At 44.4% G+C, this 17,700-nt stretch overlaps 1 protein-coding gene across 6 annotated transcripts in view; it reads right to left on the bottom strand.

Moving 5' to 3' along the window:
* CCAR1 (cell division cycle and apoptosis regulator 1) overlaps positions 1–17,700 on the bottom strand; it is a 1,607,854-nt gene that overhangs the window by 1,232,489 nt on the left and 357,665 nt on the right. For all 6 annotated transcript variants that reach the window (XM_078643192.1, XM_078643189.1, XM_078643190.1 and 3 more), the window contains one exon: positions 11,718–11,911. In XM_078643192.1, coding sequence (XP_078499318.1) covers positions 11,718–11,911 — 194 coding nt within the window. The remainder of the gene's footprint in view (positions 1–11,717; positions 11,912–17,700) is intronic.

Raw genomic sequence — 17,700 nt, 5'->3', positions numbered from 1 at the left:
TGAGCATTCTCAATGGTCGTTTTGGCATATTCAGCTCTAGCTGATGAACAGTTAGCATGATATTTTAATAGTGCTGCTTTGTATAATGACTTTAGTGTAGGGTCATAATGGACACGCCATCTACGTTCTAGATTTTTACAAGCCGTTTTTTCGAGTTTAAGTGTATCTGTATACCAAGGTGCCGGGGGATGAAGTGGAGTTTGTTTTTTATTTCTTTGTGGAAGGCATACATTAATGGCAGAGCTGAGCCAATTGTGAATGGCTGCGGCCTCCTCTATGTTTGTTATATTAGAGAGGGGCCGGGCGTCATTAAGATGTGCATTCAGCTTGGTAGTGTCCAGTTTTTTCCAATTTCTCAGTTCCCTTGGTCCGGAGGGGGCCTTCTGAGAGGAAGCCGGTCGAGGCACGGCTATGGTGAATTCCACCCGGTAATGATCAGACCAGGGGATAGGTATAGGTGGTTTGCAAACAATATTGTCGTGGTTGAAGAAGATTGGATCAAGTAAGTTGCCGGCCTTATGAGTAGGACCTGCATTATAGAGGGTGAGGTTTAGGGCAGATAGATCCGCTATAAAGTTGGTACTGGTGTGACATGAGGTGTCATTGAGATGAATATTTAATATAACCCTACTATTCGTAGTCATGCTACCTGTGGGCTTCTCCTTTAGCGGAATCTTCTGAAGCCTGCCCAGCAGATCCTTTATGCTGGAAGTGTCAAGTATCACCAATTTAAGGGAGTCAGATAATGTACCAACTAATGACCTAAGAGCTGTGACTTCTGTTAGTTTAGAGATCTGTAACTTTAGGTCGTCAATGTAACCTTCTACTGTAACCCTGATCGTAGTAATAGGTAGATTGGGCATAGTAAGCACTCCTGCATTTTCTGACTTAAAGGAGTCCGGGCCTGAGCTCTCGACCCGTTCAGGGTGATCACCATTGTTGCTGTTACTATGGGGGCTCGAGGGTACTGTGTTGTTAGTGCGATTTAGAATACTTGGGCCTCCCTTTATCCTATCCTCTAACAGTGTGAGTGTAGATAAAAATCTTCTCACTGATGGTTTGCACCCCGATTGGCCCACCCCTGCTGTTTTCGCCCTCGGCCCCTTGCCCTCTGTCTGTTCATGGCCAGGTGGTTTATTCTTCGAGGGACCCTTTATTTCTATGTGTTCCAGATGAATCAAAGTTTCTACCTCGTCGATCAAATTATTAATTTCCTCCAAAGTACTCCTCCCTTTATCCCCCCGATTTCTTTTTGGGCTTCGATGTGCCCTGGGCTTTGACTAAGGCTTTACGCTTCCCCATTATCTACGATCCTAGTCAAGATCCCAGATCTTTAACTCAATATCGATGAAATCATTTTACTAGAATCCTAGCTACGTGTCCCACATGGACACTTCCCCACCAGGTCATGTGAATAAGAGAAAGCCCCTTACGTTAATACAGCTTATATATTAGCTAGTCAGTCTTCAAGTTCAGTCAGTGGTTTGACAGTACCTTGGGCTATGGAGGAGCCAACAAAGTGTGCTCGGCCAGGCCTCTTCCAGACAGTGATGGGCAAGGACGGGCCCGCCATTGGTCCGGGCGAATCTCGCGCTGCGGGGGAGAAGGCAGCTCTAAAAGCACAAGATGGTCACGCCCCCAGTCAGCTGCGAGGAATTGGTGGTCTCGGTGCACTCTGGGACCTGGTATCCCACCAGAGTGTTGCGACAGAGAACAGCCCAAACAGTGGTGTACGGTGAGGGATTTGCTGACTTGATGCAATCTAGGACCTGGTGTCCTACCAGTGTGTTGCAGCTGAAAGAAGCCCCAGAAACAGCAGCCCCAGAAATAGCAGTGTCCCATGCTGCGGGTGAGAAGGCAGTGCTAAAAGCGCAAGATGGCCCCAACCCGTGAGTCAGCTGCGAGGGGTCTCAGTGCAATCTGGGACCTGGTGGCCCACCAGAGTGTTGCGGCAGAGAACAGCCCCAAACATCGATGTCCCGCAAGGGACTTGTGGGCTTGATGTACTCTGGGACCTGGTGTCCCACCAGAGTGTTGCAGCTGAGAGCAGCCCCAGAAACGGCAGTGTCCCTCGCTGCGGGGGAGAAGGCATCACTAAAAGCACAAGATGGCCACGCCCCCCCAGTCAGCTGCGAGGGATTGGTGATCTGTAATATAGCGGACAGGACTTTCTTTTATAAATAGCAAGCATTTTCCTAATTAGCTTATTGCCTAACTTTGTGTTCAATCTAAATACTGCTTCACTTGAAGACGTCTAACATTCCTCAGGTGTCCCCCACTGACCCAGTCATCAAATGGAATGCCCAAATATGAGAAGGTGGCCACTCTCTTAACTTGCTCTCCATTTATAGTGTGGATGCGGGTCTTGGGTTTCACCTTACTTTGAATAATATTCATAATTGAAATTCATACAGATGGTAAATAAATCGATCAAACACTGTAATCCATTAGCGGTCCTGGACAATAGGACTGCATCAACAGCATACAGCAATATGAAAGACATGGCAACATACAGACCTCCAATTCTAGAGGACTCTGAACTGCTGGCCTGAATTAATGTATCTATGCCATTAATATACAGTGAGAAAAGGAAGTACACATATTTGCCCTACCCATCTCTTTACCTTAAATAGCCTAGCATATTCACCATTCGGTGCAAAACAAAACTCAAGGAGTAGCCTTCTCACACTTACCAGGAATATAATGAATATTTAAATGTCCTAAGGACCTCAAAGAAACCCGAGACTTTATGAAGAATAAGCCTTTACCTGCAGGGTGCTGTAACCACTACATAAGTGGTAAGAGTGGACTCAAAAATGTAAAGACCGACATTGTGGTATGTAATTTGTTGCTAGATTGAGACCAACTGAATGCATAGTAGTACGCTTGACAATGTTATTTTATTTGATCACCAGTAATCATCCAGATGTTACACTCTTCCACAACTTTAGTGAATGGTAAGACAGTCTGTGAAACCCCTAATCACCTCTTCAAAGGTGATTATTAAAATTACATAACTGACTGAATTATAGCCAAGAATATAGAGGAGTAAGGAAGCGTTTTAGAAGTCATCCTCAAATAACGATTTCTTGTCTTTCAAATGTCCTTCCTGGCTGTTCCCACCCCCAAACCATTTCCCTCTCCTGGCCACTCCAATAATCTATACAATTGCGGCATTCCAATTTGGAGGTGCCTGGAAGCGGACCATGAAATCATTGAGGAAGTTCGGAGAAACTCATCAGCTATTATTATTATACAACTTATAGAGCGCCTGGTTACTCCAAACGGAGTGTCCCCGTGCTCAGGGGTGTGGAATGTATTAAAATATCCACTTGTCCATGGGGCAGGTTGCTTCATAAATCTACTTGTCCTATAACAAAATCCACTTGTCCCTTTGGTGCCATGTAGTGCTGCCACAAATTATGGCAGCAATCTAATTATATAAGAGCTCTTATATAGCCTCTCTGATTAAGCCAGGGCATATACCATAGTAGTGTTTGAATACTAGTAATCATTTTATGTTGCCACGTTTCCGCAGATCTACATACTGGGACTGAAAATGGTGGTAAGCAGTAGTTCCAGGGTTGGAATGCCCTTTTGAGTCTGTGCAAACCTACTAACTTGCATGTTTTAAGGGTTTTCACCAAATCTTCTCTAATCTCTCCCATACTGAGAAATGTTGGAAATGCACTCCTGAGAGTGGCAGGCGTAAACCTTCTTTCACAGTTGGGGAAAAAGTAGTTGGAGGGAAAATTAACTTTCAAACATACAGGTTTTCACATGAGCAAATCTATACATGCATATTTGCTCATGCTAAAATGCAGTTTACAAATATTTTGTAGAAGTACAATTTTTTTGCCCTACTAATGTAAATTCTTGTGAATTCACGAAAGCCATATATCAAAGGTGTACTTGTGAGACTTTCTTTAATAATTGGGCCCCTAATTTGGTCTGGCGTTAACCATGACCGTTTGTGTTTATTTAATTTCTCTCTCTTGCTCTCTGAATCGCTGGCTTTAGTGTGAGTGACAGCATTCTGCTCTTTCACAAGGATCATATCGGTACACAAAATAGTTTTGTTCAGTGCCAGTAACTAATGTGGCAGTGTGTGCTTTTTTGAGACCAAAAACAATTTTTGCGTTTGCCAATGTTTGTAATAATGGTGAGGGCCCGGCAGCTCTCACATCAATAAGGTTTTACAAAAGCCATGCCAAAACAAGTCACGCATTGCCAAAACTAAAAAGCTGACCACCAATGTCAGGCCTACTGGCTTTGCAAAGGCTTGTTTATTTTTGTTTCCCATAATCTTATTGAAACTGGTTACACAAATTTTCCAATAAGAATATTTGTGGGAAATACTAACATGTATTAACGCATTTTACTAAATGATGCTGCAAAGAAATGGTACCTGAAATTGTACAGTAGTTTAGCAAAATGTTTTTTTCCCTACTTTCATTTTTTTAGGAAGATTTTATATTGAAAGCAAAGAAACATTAATCTTGCTTTCAAGCTTCTGCAAATGTTTGCATCAAATCAGAGAGCATTCTGTGAGCATCATGTTGCTAAATGTTGAAACCGTGTGTACACATTTTCATACAGGAACCTCTGTCAGTAGTGCAGTCAGAACATACATGTACTTAGAGTGCTCACCCTAATAATAAAGACTTTCAATTAATGAACCATATATACAAGTTTGAACAGCATTAACACATGCACAGAAATATTAACTTAACTACAGGCAGTGCCCTTCCCTGATCCATAGTGTGGTACTGCAAACTGGCAGCCAAAGGGTTTGTGCTGCAGGGGGTTGGGCCTACTTGTCCCAAGGACAAAATACACATTAAAACTTGTAGCCCTTGACCCCAAACAATATGTCCTGGGCGTCGGGCTATAGGAATTCCACATCCCTGCGTGCTAAAACACCAATTAGAACACAGCAACTGCGCCCCAGAGCAGCCATGGCCCCCCAATGGAATAGATACCTATGGCCTATTTCCGGCCATCCGAAGGCAGGCAGAATAGCCACGTCTTAAGTTTTTTCCGAAACAAAGTCTCCGAAGGGCACTCTCTTAGGTCAACAGGGAGGTTATTCCAGGCTTTAGCCGCAAGGAATCCGAAGGAACTCTTATCTGCCCGTACCTTCCGAACCCTAGGCACCACCAACTTTGCCATGCCCAGGGACCTTAGGCAGCGTTCAGGTCTTTAGGCTGTAAGAAGGGGGTGCAAAAAGCTGGGACCTTGCTTATTGAAGATCCTGTAAGTGAAACACAAGTCCTTAAAAGTAACTCTGGCCTGTATGGGGAGCCAATGTAATTTCCTCAGAGCCTCTCCAACTGATGCCCGCCTAGGAATGTTTAGAATTAGGCGGGCTGCCGCATTCTGAACCTTCTGTAAGATGTACAAATGTTTTTGGTTCACCCTCAGGTACAAAATGTTGCAATAGTCTAAACGCGACGTAACAAGGGCCTGTATAATCGTCCGTCTAGACTCTACTGGGAGAAGATCCAAAAATGTTCGCAACAGCCTCAAAATACCAAAACAGGCGCCAGCTACAGCTAATATCTGTTCAGAGAATGAACAGTCATTAAACCACACTCCTAGGTTCTTAACCTTAGCCTTAGGGGTCGGGGTGGGCCCATCTCCTCCGGTCACCACAAGTGTGACCAAAGGGAGGGTTGCTTACCGACCACCATCACCTCTGTCTTTCCCGCATTCAGCTGCAAGCAGCTGAGCTTCATCCAGTTGGCAAGCTCCCCTAAACAGGCCTTGAACTTGGCAGCCATTCCTGCCTCCTCTTGCTCCAGGGTGACAATCAGCTGTGTATCATCAGCATATGATATCAATTTTACCCCATGTCTCAGCACAATATCTGCCAAGGGGCGCATATAAATATTAAATAGGGTAGGGCTGAGAGCCGAGCCCTGCGGCACCCCCTGCGACAATGGACAGACTCCGGATTCAAAAGGATGCTGGAGGACCTGGAAAGATCTATTCTCCAGGTAGTTTTTAATCCACCTCCATATCACTCCGCCGATCCCGGCCTCCTGCAGCCGTTCTAAGAGAAGGCCGTGGGAGACCGTGTCAAACGCGGCACTGAGGTCAAGGAGAATGAGTGCGGTATTTCTACCCTCGCCTGCAGCCGTTTTAAAAGCCTCTGAGGCAAAAAGAAGAGCTGAGTCTGTACTATGTCTGGGTCTAAACCCAGACTGAGTTTCGTGCAGTACTTGTTTCTCTTCCAAGAATAGGGACAATTGATAGTTAAGGTGTTTCTCCGCAATTTTAGCCACATAAGGTAGTAGAGATATGGGTCTAAGATTTTCTGGGAGAGCAGGGTCAAGGGAGGTTTTTTTAACAATGGCACCACAATGGCATGCTTCCAGTTACTAGGGACCTCGCCAGAGTTAAAAGAAGTATTCAGAAGCGAGGTAAGAACTGGAGCAATTACTTCTTTCCCTAGCCTCACATATTTTGGGGGGGGATCGGGTCACGAGGCGATCCAGATTTAACTGCCTCCATGAGTTTAAGAACCTCACTTACTCCAGGTAAGCAGAGAGTGAAACAAATATTACTAACTAACCCCTCTATTACAGGAGCGGGGATGTGGTTCCTACTACTTTCAGGGAAGGCAGCATAGATTTTATCAATCTTGCTCATAAAAAAGTCTGCAACCTGATTGCAATAGTCCGCAGGGGCAGGCACTGTAGCCCAGTGGCGGTTTGTACATTGGGGGCGTTGGGGCATTGCCCCACTAATCAGCATGGCCACATTCTTCCTCCTCATTAACTAAACAAGGAGGAAGATTAACTTTACTTCTCCGCTTTCCCAGCACCGACGCGGCGTCCAGCAGCCAGAGTAAATCAAGAGTCAGCTGAAGGGGGTGGGCGTGGGGGCGGGTCTGGGGCATGACTGACAGAAGCAGCAGGGCAGGCCCAGTGCGCATGTAAGAGTTTGGGCTGATCATTTTACTGATTAGCCTGAACATGCACGCTGCAGTGCCCTGCATTAAGACAGCGAGCGAGGGCGAGGGTTGCCAGTGGCGAGTGGCCGCAGCCCCCGGTCTTCTATGGGCAGGGACAGTACCTGCTCATACCAATCCAGGTGCTGCTGAAGCAGCGTCTGGATTGGCTGAGAGAAGTTGAACTTGCCAACAGCCACTCACTGCATAAGGGGCCAACGGGGACCCTGGCCAAGGAGCACACATCAGAAGCAGCGGGGACCGACCCGGCAGTCAGGTAAGTTTTCAAGTATTCTTTTTCTTTCTTTCTTTTTAACTCCCCCCCCCCCCGTGCGAATCCCCCCCGCGCGAATCAACCCCCCGCGATGCCGCTGCGATGTAAGCTTTAGACTTTGATTGTTATCGAAACTCGAAATTTACTTTTGATGTTCAATGAAAGAAACAATAGACGAGCTTTTGTGCTTTAATCTTTCATTCTTGGCTAGGCCTCTGGAAAAGCATCTGTCTTTAGCAATAAATGGATATCGAACTCAAAGTAGACACCCACACACACCCACACACACACACACCACAGACACACATTCATATACACTCGCCGCATATGCACTCATCAGACAAGTATCCATACAATGTAGGACAGACAGGAAGCTGAGGGCTCCTCCTATATTTCTGTTGCTTGCTGCTTCGCTGGGGCTGGTGACAAAGTGTATCCCCTTTCAAATCACGAAAAATAACCGTAGCAACGTTTGAAAGCATGGGTCTACGTTGTTAACTGATAAAGGAAGATGCACATTTTACAGGTCAAGTAGCTCTTTCAGTCAGCATTGCATTCAGTATTTGGAGTCGTGGACACGTTAATTGTGATAATGCTATGCAATTATTGGGTTGCCTAGTGCAGTTTTGCCGCACAGTAGGCTGAACAAACTGCGTTTATTTTTACATGTTATTGTGTTTATAAACTTTAAACTTGTCATTATTTTTAAGCAGTAGCTCTTGACTTAACGTTTTTTGATTTGCGTGCGTGGCTTTTGTCTCTTTTGAGGCCATTCCTCTTTTGGACCTGAAAGGCCCTTATTGAGCAAAAGAGATACAAATGTTTTCTTTTCCGGGCAAATCACTTGAAGTCCACGTGCATTAAAAAGGTGAATAAATGTGCCCTTGTGTAATAAAACGTGTGCTCACGTGAATCGCTCCAATGCTTTTGGGTCGAGTTCGTGTTATGTTAAACTGCAAAAAAAAATAATTAACATTCTTCTACCTGTGCTGGGCTTTGCATGTTCAGTGTGACCTTTTCGGTTTGTGGAAAGGAGGTTTCAATAATTGTCAACACCGGGAACTAGATAGGTTTCTGGGACAAAAAGCAGCACTAAGTCAGGAAAAGCATTGAAATGTAGGGTATTTTTATTTAAATATTAGAAGGTGGAGGTACACGAGTGTCAACGCTCCTAATTAATTAAAGAATAACCAAGGGTAGGAAAGGGAGATTCATGAATGTTAACACGCAGTCAAAACAATGAGCACTCAGGAACCTTAGTAAATGGGCCAAAATGTATTTTATGGGGATTGTCTGAGGGACGCATAGATGTTGACAAAAAAGTAAATAACCAGTGAAGGAAAATAGGACTGAAAACGTACTCCTGTGATGTATAAGCAACATGTGGCTGCGAGGTGGGTTTCAAATGTATTTTGTGGTCCAAGAACCTCTTTAATTTTGTAGCAGGTTTCATAATCTACTGCTGAATTAGAAGACAAGCCCTTATCTCGTTTTCCACAAAGTGTGTGATCCTGGACAAACCACTTAACCTTCGAGCGCCTTAGTCTCCTTTCTGCCCCAAACTGTGGTTGCCTACAGCTGTCCAGCTGAAGTGTGAACTGCTGCATTATAGCGGCCAGAAGTTACCAACCTGTGGCTCCCACTGTGTTTTTTCGGAATTTGTGTCGCGAATCATTGTATCCTAATCTCTGTTATGGCCTAGAGAAAGTTTACTGGTTTTGTTCATGGCGAAGCATGGAACATTTAGAGGTGAAGATTGCGGAAGGTACTCGGTACAGTCTGGTGACGCAACCGTACATTAACCAACAGGGATATTGTCAAGCTGCAGGCAGTTCGGATTTTTTTGCACACCATACCTGTGTTAAGCAAGTAGCTCGAGTAACAAACACGAATGAGAAGGGCGTTGTGTGCCTTTGTTCATGCCTCCATGTGTATGACATGCGGTGACACTTGTCTTCACACGCGCACATAATATGTGCGGTTAGCCCACAGCAGTGTCCCACCCTTGTATTACTTTGTTAATATGAGAAAGTGTGCGTTTTATTATGCATTCTCAGGTAACACTGGCGGAGCCTGCTATCAAATCTCCCCTTCAGCTACTACTAGGTGTGTTGATACCAAAACCAATATTGTCCTGTCTACAGCTGGTGGACAGTATACCTGTCGGCATACAGGCCGCGTATTTACATATTTACTTTGAGCACAGAAATCTAGTCATGATTTAGTCCACTTTCTTTATTATGCTAAGCGATCTTTGTAAACGCTCACATGAAGATTGTAATTGTGTTTTCATATTAGAATCCTCATAATTCCTTTACCAAATGTACATTACGTTTGTAATACTCTTTGAATCTTCTACGTTGAAACTGTCTCAGTTTACACGCTGTTATCCAACTCCGCCTTTCATACTTTTGATATAATAAATACCATTAACCCCTTCCATGCTGATGACGAACCCCAGCCGTCACGCTCCACGGTGCTCGTGTGCTGATGACGGCTGGGGTTCGTCACGGCCCGCCCTGTTCTTTTGTTTACCGCACAGCGGCGGAATCGGCCCAGCATGGAAGGGGTTAATTCAAAAGCATGTGTTGTTTAAGGCACTGAGAGAGTGCTGGGTCTTCAGTTTATGGAGTAAGGGTGCTGTGTATTGTGTCCAAGAAGATAAGGTGCTGACTGAGTACTTATTATGGGGTGGGAGGAGTATGTAGAAGGGGTGAGAGAGCGACAAGAGAAAGAAACATAAGGGAGAGAATAGAGCGTGTGGAGGGAGAGAGAGAAAAGTAGTGGAAGAGGGGAGGAGAAAAAGTGTGAACACTTGGAAGAGAGAGAAATATATGGAAAGAGTGACGGGAGATACAGAGGGAAAAGAAAAGACAAACCACAAAGAAAGGAGAAAGAGGCAGACTAGAGTGAGGAAGCAGAGGGAGTAAGCAAGAGCAAGACAGGTAAATAATGGGAGGTGGAGAAAGAGAGAGAACGAAAGAGGAAGAAGGAAGAGAGGGGAGAGACAGAAGTGTAAAAGAGAAAGAATAGAAGATGAAGATAGAGCAGGAGAGGAGCATAAAGAAAGAAAAAGACAGAAAGATAGAAAAGAGTTAGAAAGATAGGGGAAGAGAGAAGACGAGTCAGGGAAGACGAGAGAGAGACCAAGTGCTGCGATTTCTGTAATAAACACAAGATGATGGACGGAGTACTGAAACTTTTCAACCACTCACCCCCAGTCAAGACAGCTGGGTTTAATCCATTGTTCTTTTTCTCACCATGGAACCCTAGTTTAGACCTAGTCATATGCATATCAGTCTTGAACCTGCTCCTCAGGGGAACAGTTCAGCACAAACTGCCAGTAGGCTATGTTTGCCCTAAGTGGCACGGGTATGCCGGGCTCGCTCGCAGCGGTGCAGTATGACAATTTTACGCCCTACTACTTTCAAATGTCACCAGCCGCCACTGCTGTAGCCGCCACACGATCTAAAGAGGACAGGTCTCTTACCACATTGAAGATATTCTTGGTGGAGTTTTTAGCAGCTTAAATGTATTCACAGTAAAAATGTGACATTGTTAGTGGAAATGTGGCAGAGGTTTGTGCAATTTGAAGTAAGAGTCTCGGTTACTCTTGGAATTATTAAACTTAAAACTACAATTTCATCAAATATCAACAACCAAGTAAGACAGCTGACAAATTATGTTAGAATGTGACAGCCACAATGTATTTTTTCCTATTTGTATACTTCGTCTTCAAGTGACATTGGTACTCACTAATCCACTTAAACTCACATTGGATGTGCAATAAATGAATGCCTAATGTTTTCCAGCATTGCCCAACTTTTTTCCACATGTTCCCTACCTACCTGACTAATGCCTGGTGTTCTGAAAGTGAGTATATCGGATTCTGGGAAATACATGCTCTGAGACCAAGACCTAGGTCACTAAAAATGAACATTCCCTTACTCCTCACTCTTCAGATCAATCTCCAATATTTCAAAAACATAACTGGGTGCAACCCATTCAAAGACCTGCACTAATTCACAGCGAGAAACACAAACACATTTGTAAGCATTTGGCCATGCAGATAGTCTGGTTCAGGGAGTAGATATTCAATTATAGCTCACTGGTGGCTGCTAATTTGCAACTTTATACTCTCTCGACAATATTTCCTAAACCTAAAAATCAGTAAGATAACATTTCTTCTTTTCTAGCTTGATTAGTTGGTAGAACATGTCAAGCTAACTTTGTAAACTTAAATGCTAGAACTCCAAAAGAGTGTTGTCTACTCGAAGAACATTTCTAAGCTGTAAAGAAAAATATTTTTTTTCTGAGGTAATATAAGAAATATGTAACAATGTATTTCAATATATCAATTGAGCAGTGTAGTTCACATTAGACATGTAAATATTTCACAATAAGACCGGCATAAAAAATAGCCAGTATACACTTTCAACATAGGGCGCAGTTTGAACACTTTTGGAGTCACTATCTTAGATATCTTACCTGAGCTGAAAAAATACATCTTCATCCACAAATCCAAATGTGTCATGTAGTTTGGTGACTACCCCTGTAAAAACACGTTGCTTCTGTGGTGGAGTTTGTTGCTGATTTGATCGTGGAGCTGGATATGAAACAGTTATCTGTGTTGCTGGCTGAGGTGATGACAAACCCAGACTTGTGGAGAGTGCTACTGCTGGCTGAAAAACAAAATTACCTTCAAAATTACTACCTAAAACATATGGAATTATTAAACTGCCATCCCCAATTTTTTTGTATATGTTAGAGGTCATTTTATGTCCAAAATGTCTTCAAAACTGGTACAAAGTGACATTTACTTACAGAGGCAATAGAACATTTTAAATGTGGTCTAAAAGATTTAGTCACCCATTTTTGCAGTTATTTGATTTAGAAACAAGTGCAAACATTTAACAAAGAATTGCCTTATCTACCAGTGGTCAGACAGGAAGGTGATGTAGCTTCCCAAAAACTTTTTGAGATGGACCAAAGAAAGAGTATTCACATGCGTGAAGTGCAAATTACCTACGTTTTGCCATCACAAATGTAATCTTTGTATTCTGACGTGTTCACCATACACACCAATATTAACATTTAGACAAAGCCTGTAACAAGAACATCTAGCACAACTTTCATTAAAGCTTAGATTGTGAAAAATAAAGAACATTAAAATATTTTCAAAAGCACCCGATTCAAAGATTCAGAAACTTTCCATTTAGTGAGGAAACTTTTTCATTTCAGGGCCATTACAACTATAACATGCAGGCATTAGTCAGAGTTGGCACCTATGGGAAGTTGCCGACTCTGTCACTTTAATGAGGCCACAGCAATGGTTAACCCCTCCCACGCTTATGACGGAACCGCTCCGTCACTCCCCTCGGGTGGGCTGTGCTGGTGACGGAGCGGTTCCGTCATGGCCCGCTTGCCGCGCATGCGCGGCACGTTCTATTGAGCGGGCGGGGCCATGATGGAACCGCTCCGTCAAAAGCACAGCCCGCCCGAGGGGCGTGACGGAGCGGTTCCGTTATATGCGTCAGAGCGCCACGCGGCCCCCCCGCCCCTTAGCGCTGCGGCGGAAGAGCCGCCGCAACCCATGGGTTAACTTTATGCCAATGTAGGCAGAAAAACAGAACCCTGTAGAAGTCAAAATGCATTATCATTTAATCAGAAAGAAAAATGTGTGGGGGCGTGGCTTTCGCGCCAGCTGCAGAGGATGGACTTCCCGTGAGCTCCGCTGTGGACGAAAATGCGGATGCCGTGAGGTCCTTTCCTGCCGTTTTTTGAACGGCTTTTCTGGACGGCAGTGGCGTCGGAAGGTGTCCTGACTACGAGGAAGCAATTATGTGGTCTTTTCTAGCGGCGGACCGGCAGTTATTTGACCCGGTAATCTGAACTTCTCCTCAACTCGGGCGGCCGTCATTTTGTTTCCTGTTTGCCGCGAATGTCTCCCTCCACCTGTTTTAACGCTGCGCTTATTCCTGCCTAATGCTGGTGACTTTCACGTATCGTTGTGGCATGGCTGTCAATGTTTTAAGCAGTGTTTAACCCTTTTTGGGTGCCCAATGCCTTTTACCTCTGGTTTTTGCTGTCCATACGCTTTCTGTGAAGAGATATGGCCGCCATTTTAGGATTCATATATGTGCAGTACTACACTTCTTTTTGAAAGTCTCTCATGTACCTGCTTTTGAGACATCGTATTGGAACTTCTTTGTTTTTATTTTTTTCTGTTTGAGCTCACGTCCTTTGCCTCCTGTGTCTTCCAGCGCTCTCAGCTCTCTCCTTTTATATTGGACATGTTTTTTATTTATGGGTGGAGAAACCACGGCCGCCATTTTAGGAGCTACTAGGTCTAGTCTTCACTGTGCCTCTACTTTCTTCCTTTGGTGACAGCCTCTTTAGAGTGACTTTGCCTTTGCGAACTGCCATCTTATACTTGTACTGGCTTCCATTGATGCTCTCTTTTTGCGCTGTGGTTCTTATTACACAGTAATTTTTTGGCTGCTCCTTTTTGTTACTTCATTTTCAGCCACGCTCTGTCTGCCCCTCTTACTGCCTAAGCATCTTTAGGCCAGTTCATTGGATCCTGCTGTTCTTTGTTGGTACCTACCTGAATACGGCAATTTGACAGGCGTCCATCATTATGGCAAATAATTCCACCTCTCCTAAAATGTCACAGACTGGAACCAAACCTAAGAGGCCTAAGAATGACCCGCCTTCTCCTATTGCATCTTCTTCTAATCCTGTTTTGGACTCCCTTCTTGAGGTGGTGCGTGGTCTCCAACCTTTTATGTCCGCTACTAATGCAAAACTTCCACAAATTGAAGAGCGCTGGGTTGTTATGGAGGGCAAAGTTTTGAATCTGGAACAACGTGTGAGCGATTTTCAAGATGTCTCAACTAAAATTCCATTGTTGGAACAAGAGATCCTCAAACTCAAACTCCACACCGAGGATTTGGAAAATGGTAACCGTAGAAACAACCTACGCGTTTATGGTGTTCCGGAAAATTTGGAAGGTCCTGACATGGTGTCCTTTATTCATAAATTTCTTCAGGAACTTTTGGATCTTCAACCAACTACGCACCATCTTAATATCCAGAGGGCCCATCGTCTTGGACGTATTAATTCCAACTCCTCCAAACCACGTGGCATCATTCTGCTGTTTCTCGAATTCACAGAATTAATGTCTGTCCTGAAAGCCGCCAGGATCAAACGTCATCTCCAGTGGTCTGGTCATAACATTTTCATCTCACAGGACCTTTCCTCGGCTACGAACGCACGACGCAAAGAGTTCTTGAATCTTCGACCTTTAATGCGACAACTGAATATTCAATATGGAATCCTGCATCCCTGTTTCTGCAAGATCACGCATAATGGACATACCAGATCCTATGATGATCCGCGAAAACTTCACGACTACCTTCTGGGTGTCTCTCCTTCCAATATGGACACTGCTCATTAATGTTTTCTTTTCCTCCCTTTGTTCACTGTTGTTCTTCTACTCTTCCTGACCTCTTTTGCTTCTTCTTCTTTATTCTTGATCTACTCGTTGAGGTCTTGTCCTCACATCCTAGTGTGTTTCCTTTTTATATATGTCCTGTTCTTTGGTAGCTCATGGGCTGAGGTCTCTCTCTGGCGCATCTTCGCCTCAGATGTTTTGGTTACTTTCTCCTTGTCCGTTCAGGCCTTTGTGCCTTGATCTGTTTACTTCTTCTCCTTCTCTCCTCCTCTATTTTTTCTCTTTCTTTCTTTCTTTTTTTTCTCTTTTTCTTTTTGGTTTCTTCGCTTTTATTCCCATTTTCAATGTTATGCTTATCCCGAGCGATCTGTACTTCTCCTTTTGTTTTTCATATTGTTATTTTCTGCATCCATGGTTTTCTCTGGTCTTGGTATTGTGAACGTTTTGGGAACCACCTTTTTCGATTACTTATGCATTTTTTGTCTCCCCTTTTGTAGTGATCTCCTTGCCATGTGTCTCCTCCACCTGTCACCCATCCTCCCCTCTTACCACCATGTGTAATTTTGTCTCGTGGAACGTGCAAGGTCCTCGTCATCCTGTCAAGCGTCAAAAGGTATTGTCTCATTTATCTAAATTTCATTCACAGGTTGTTTTTCTTCAGGAAACGCATTGTTCTGATGTTGAATCGCTTAAGACAATGGATGGGCCAGGTTGTGTTTTCGCCTGCTATTCAAAAAAAAGGAGGGGTTGCTATACTGTTTCATAAGGCTTTAAATGTTCAAATTGTTTCATCTAGTAATGATGCTGAAGGACGTTGTGCAATGGCTAAGGTTGTTATTCAGAACAAGACGTTGGTATTACTAAATATATATGGTCCTGTCCGCCCTGATCCAAAGTTTTGGAAAGATATAAAAGTTCTAATTTCGTCCATAGATTGCCCTGATTTTATTGTTGCTGGTGATTTTAATCAATGGTTAGATCCTTTCTCAGATAGATTATCCTCTAGTAAATTTCAACCTGATAAATCCCATAAGAGTTTTCAATCTGGCATTGCTTCCCGTCCTTTATATGATTCTTGGAAAATGTGTAATCCAGATTTGCTTGAATATACTTTTTTTTCTAATGTTCACCACACCCGCTCAAGAATTGATTATCTTATGGTTAGTAAGTCTCTTTTGCCCTCCATTCAAAAGTCTGTCATTGGCTCTATTTTTATCTCTGATCATGCTCCTGTGTATACTACCCTGGATCTCTCTCTTATTTCTTCTAAATTCAGTCGTTGGAAATGTAATTCTTTTCTTTTATCTGATGTCGTTTTTATGAAAGAGTGTGACATTTTTCCATGAGTTTTTTTCCTTTAATAATCCTCTGGACACTTCCATTCCCATCACTTGACATGCTTTTAAGGCCTCCTTTAGAGCATTTACTATATCCTATGTTTCCAAAAGAAAGAAGTTAAATAGACAAAAATATGAAGATCAGCTTAAAGTGATCAAAAATCTTGAACATTCTTATTTTTCCTCTAAGTCCTCCTCGGCTCTTCAGGAGCTAATCCTAGCCAAAACTGACCTTAACAAAATTATCACCAATGAAGCTTGTCACACCCTTCTTAAAATTAAATCTAAATTTCATGGAGGCCAGAATAAAGCAGGGAAAATGTTGGCAAATGATTTGAAAATTAAATCCGAACGCAAAACGATTGGTCCGATCTTTAATGTTATGTTATGCTTATTTATTAAGCGCACAGATGCTCCAGCGAAGGAGCGTCCTGGCGCCCGACAAGGTAGCAGCACAACACAACTAAACTGCACAGAGTGGGAAAACAGAGTACTAAGGGAACAAAAAGGTTTTAACAGCTCGGCGAAAGGAGAGCAGGTCCCTAAGAGCGCGAATCGCCGGGGGAAGGGCATTCCATAGCACTGCAACGCGGACTCGAAAAGAGCGGCCGCCAGCCCTACTACGCTTAAAGCGGGGGACGACCGCGAGTTCTAGGTCTGAAGATCTTAAAGACCGGACCGGGACATATCGGGACAATAGCTTGGAGAGGATCATAGCCGGGGATCCCTTGAGGATTTTGTAGGCAACACAGAGGGCCTTGAACCGGATCCTTTGTGCAATCGGAAGCCAATGCAGCGAACGCAGGGTGTTGGTAGTGGAGCAAAATCTGGGCAATCCCACCACAGCTCTCGCTGCGGCATTCTGAATGCGCTGGAGGCGGATAATTTCCGCTTGATTCAGGCCCACTAGAAGGGAACTGGCGTAATCCAGCCTAGAGATCACCGTAGCTTGGATCACAAGTTGCCTAGTGGTGGCATCAAAAAATTTAAGCACGGGACGTAGTCCACGCAGGATGCCAAAACAGCAGGCCGCCGTACGTTTGGTATGGCAGACAAAGGCAAGAGTTGGATCGAGCCAAACCCCAAGGTTTTTTAGCTCAGAGACCGGGGTTGGCGTAGGGCCCAGATCCGTTGGCCACCACCTATCTCCCCAGAGTTCCGTTTGTTTGCCAAAGATCATAACCTCCGTCTTACTTGCGTTCAGCTGGAGACAATTGGACGTCATCCAGCCGGCGACCGCCCGCAGCCCTTGTTGGAATCTGGGGGCGTCCACGTCCGCATCCCCGCTGATCGTGACCGCTAGCTGGGTGTCATCGGCGTATGACACCATGGTCATACCCCACTGCCTGACTACCTCAGCCAGCGGTCTCACGTATAGATTGAATAACGTGGGGCTCAGCGAGGAGCCCTGGGGAACCCCCAGATCCAAAGGGTGGAATTTGGACTGATAAGGCGGGACGGCCACACTGAAAAAACGGTTGGCAAGGAAGGAACGGAACCACTGGAGAGCGAGACCGGTAACGCCAGCCTCCTCCAGACGACGCAGAGGATAGGGTGGGACACGGTGTCAAAGGCGGCGCTCAGATCTAATAGCACCAGCGCCGCCGTTTGACCCGCATCTAGCACGGAGCGTAAGTGCTCTACCATGTACAGTAGGGCAGTCTCCGTGCTATGCCCA

The sequence above is a fragment of the Lissotriton helveticus genome, chromosome 5_1 (assembly GCF_964261635.1).
Source record: "Lissotriton helveticus chromosome 5_1, aLisHel1.1, whole genome shotgun sequence".
Taxonomy (NCBI): Eukaryota; Metazoa; Chordata; class Amphibia; order Caudata; family Salamandridae; genus Lissotriton; species Lissotriton helveticus.
The sequence above is the reverse complement of the archived record's forward strand: the minus strand, read 5'-3'. Positions and strand labels throughout refer to the sequence as shown.